The sequence below is a fragment of the Vombatus ursinus genome, unplaced genomic scaffold, assembly GCF_900497805.2.
Source record: "Vombatus ursinus unplaced genomic scaffold, bare-nosed wombat genome assembly UNPS02010822.1, whole genome shotgun sequence".
NCBI classification, from domain to species: Eukaryota; Metazoa; Chordata; class Mammalia; order Diprotodontia; family Vombatidae; genus Vombatus; species Vombatus ursinus.
The window spans coordinates 4,907,294-4,910,442 of NW_020950600.1; the positions used below are offsets into that span (position 1 = coordinate 4,907,294).

At 58.1% G+C, this 3,149-nt stretch overlaps 1 protein-coding gene across 2 annotated transcripts in view; it reads left to right on the forward strand.

Moving 5' to 3' along the window:
- LOC114038168 overlaps window positions 1-3,149 on the forward strand; it is a 36,818-nt gene that overhangs the window by 16,790 nt on the left and 16,879 nt on the right. Inside the window, exon 5 of one of the 2 annotated variants that reach the window (XM_027855336.1) lies at window positions 113-289. The exons of the other annotated variant lie outside the window; for it this stretch is intronic. Within the exon in view, the coding sequence (XP_027711137.1) occupies window positions 113-289 (177 nt within the window). The remainder of the gene's footprint in view (window positions 1-112; window positions 290-3,149) is intronic. 2 annotated transcript variants of the gene reach the window in all.

Genomic DNA, 3,149 nt, shown 5'->3' on the forward strand with positions numbered 1-3,149 from the left:
CACTCATCCAGATTGGCCCCAGTCACGGCATGGCAGTGGGGTGGCGGGGTGCCATTTTTGGCTGGCCCGGAGAGGTGGGCACAGCGGGGCTCCTCTTTCTCTCCCTGGCCAGGCCCGGTTCGTCGTGATCCTGCTGGTGGGCTTTTTCGAGGTGATCTGTGCGGTGATCCTCATCCAGGGCCGGGGCATGATGGCCTTCCGAGTGGGCGGGGCCCTGGAGAGCCTGCAGGCTCAGTACTTCATGCTCAATCTCTGCTTCTCCATGCTGACCTTTGATCTCCAAGCTCAGGTATAGGCCCCTGGGCTGTTTCCTCCTCACACCCAAGGGTCCGCACCCTTGTACCCAAATGGAGTTTTGTCTGACCCATTCCTAAAAAGGAGCCAAGGAGCCGGGGCCGGGCTGACAGGCTCACTGGTGGCCACGTGGGGGCGGGGAGGGAGCCCACTGGGGGCCTCAACGTGCTCCTGGGTGAAGGCCCTGCCTCCCCAGAAATAACCAGTAACATTCCCACCTACATACAAAGAGCACCACAGCCCTGGTTTATTGAAGAGAGCCATCGGAAAGGTCCAGAGAAGTACCAGCATATGTTCCCAGTGCCCCAGAGATTTCTGGGGATTTAGGGGTCGGGTCCCGGGAATCCTTTGTCTCCTGGCTTGTGCAGGCTCCTTCCTGGACAGGCCAGGCTGTCGAGTGCCTCTGCCATTTAGAGTCAGCAGGAGCTGAGTTCAAGACACCTCTGACATATCCTGGGCAAGTCATTTAGCCCTTGGTGCCCCAGACAGGTGCCAACCTGCACTGGCAGACGGGAGCCTCCCACCCTTCTGCCAGGAGCAGGGAGGCGTGTTCCATTATCTGTTCTCTGACTGTGCCCCTGAAGCCCTGCCCCCTGCCATGTTCTTTTTTTGGCGAAGCAGTTGGGGTTAAGTGACTTGCCCAGGGTCACACAGCTAGTAAGTGTCAAGTGTCTGCTCTCCAGGCCCGGGGCTCTATCCACTGCACCTCCTAGCTGCCCCTGCTTAGGTCTTTTTAAGGTCCCTCCTGGACCTGTGGATGGGGTGAGAGACAAGGAGGAAGGCCTCTGGTGGGAGGGTAGGTCATTTTAGGGGCAGGCAGGTGTGGTGCTGCTTGGCCAGGTTAAACAAACAGCCAGACCAAAAGTGGGTGGGACACACCATGCTGTGACACCTTTAACCCACTCCAAGAACTCGCGGCGCCCTGTTGGCTCCCTTGTCGCCGGCTCCCAGCCCAGGCCGTGCTCACCCAAGGCACCCAGGAGTCCTCACGGGAGGCTGCCCCGGGACAGGGGTTTCTGGAGGTCCTACTGAGCCCTTCTTCTCCAGGGCCGGGCTGACTTCCCCCTGTCGTCGAGGTCAGGTCATTTCCTGCGATGGCTGCAGTCCATTGCATGGAGTGGTCCCCTTGGCATCTGACATCCAGCTGGGCATCCTAATACCAGTTGACATGGCTGTGTCACATGAAGGTTTGCAAAGTACTTTTCACGTGTTAGCTCAGCCTTGTGAAGTGAGCTGTTATCCCCATTTTATAGATGAGGAAACTGAGGTCTTATGGAAGTGAAGAGGCTTGTCCAGGGTCACACAGCTAGGAGGTGTCTGAGGTGGATTTGAAGCCAGGTTTACCATCCGGCTCTGTCTGCCACAGTGGGCTGCCTCTGGCCGGGGGCAGCCTTTCCTCGGCAGTCACTGTGACGTCGTGAGCTCGGCCAAGCCCACAAGTGTGGCCCTCTGCGGTCCTCTTGGCTTTTCAGGGCAGAAAAAAAGAGGATTTGGGCCAGGCCTTCGCCAGCTGCTCTTCCTCTTGGAAGAATTCTTGGCATCTGGCCCAGCCCGTGGAACAGATTTAGAGCTGAGGTGAACTTAGCTCCTGGAATCCCCGGGACCCCTCTGGTTCGTGCTGCTCTGTTCATTCTCTTGGCTGCTGACTCCACGTGTGGAGCCATCTGGGCTTGCTTCCATCTGACTCGGGGAGCTGTGGACCGCTCTTTGCATGGCGCAAGTGACCTCAGGAGCATTTGTCCTTGGCCATACCACGGGTGCACTTTCTCTCTTTGCAGCCACCCTCGGTCGGCAGTTGTGGCTCTGCTCTCGGCCCTGGCCAGGCCTGCCAGCAGAGAGCTGCCACGTGGTGTCTCTGTCCTTGACCTCTTGCCCTCTCTGCCCTCAGAGCCCGACTTGCTCTCCCAATTCAGATTTGCTGGCTTTCAGTCTTGCTGCCTTGGTCTTGGATTCCTTCCACAAACATCTATTGATCACTTATTTTGTGTCGGGCACCAATACAGAAAGGCAGGAATGAACCAGTCCTGATCCCAAGGGCTGACATTCTGTTGGGGGACCCAGCCCGAGCACAGAGTGGTCACAGAAGCACCGTCAGGAAAGAGGGAGCCCACGGGGTCACCGGGAAAGGCCGTGGGGGGCAAAGCGTCCAACCAGCCTGGGGAGGAAATGAAGGACTGGAGATGAGAGGGAGAACAGGCCAGGGCAGAGGGATCCACACAGGCCAGTCTGGCTGGAATCCAGAGTGATGAGAGGAGCTGAGAAGAGACAGCGGCTAACCTGCCAGAGCCTTTGTTCTCAGCTTAGTGTATGCCAGGCACGGGCAAAGGTGGGAGCCAGATTGGGAAGGACTCTAGAGGCCCAGCAGGGGAGGTCCTGTGTTTTCCTAGGGTCAGTGAGGGGCTGAAGTGGAAGCTTCTGGAGCACCTAGAAATAATGGACAGACCTTGTCAGAGTGAAAGCTGGAATCCACAGCTCTGTCAGCTTCCTCCTCCCAGAGGAATTCAGCCCCATGGTAGAGACACAGGCCATCAGGGCGCTGTGCCTTGGGACTCTGGAGCCGAGACATCTGGGGAAGGGCCCCCAACAGGCTACCTCGCCACACTGACTCCTCTGAATCTTCTGAGTGAACCAGCAATGAGTGACAAATGGACTTTGCAAGACTTGGACCAGGCCCTTGGCCCCATCTTGTCTGGCATCGTTTGGATGCCCCATTAAAATGAGGTGCAAGATCACAGCTTCTCCCTGGCAGGCTTCCTTCCTTCCTTCCTTCCTCCCTCCCTCCCTCCCTCCCCTCCCTTCTCCCCCCTTCCTCCCTCCCTCCCTCCCTCCCTTCCTCCCCTTCCTCCCTCCCTCCC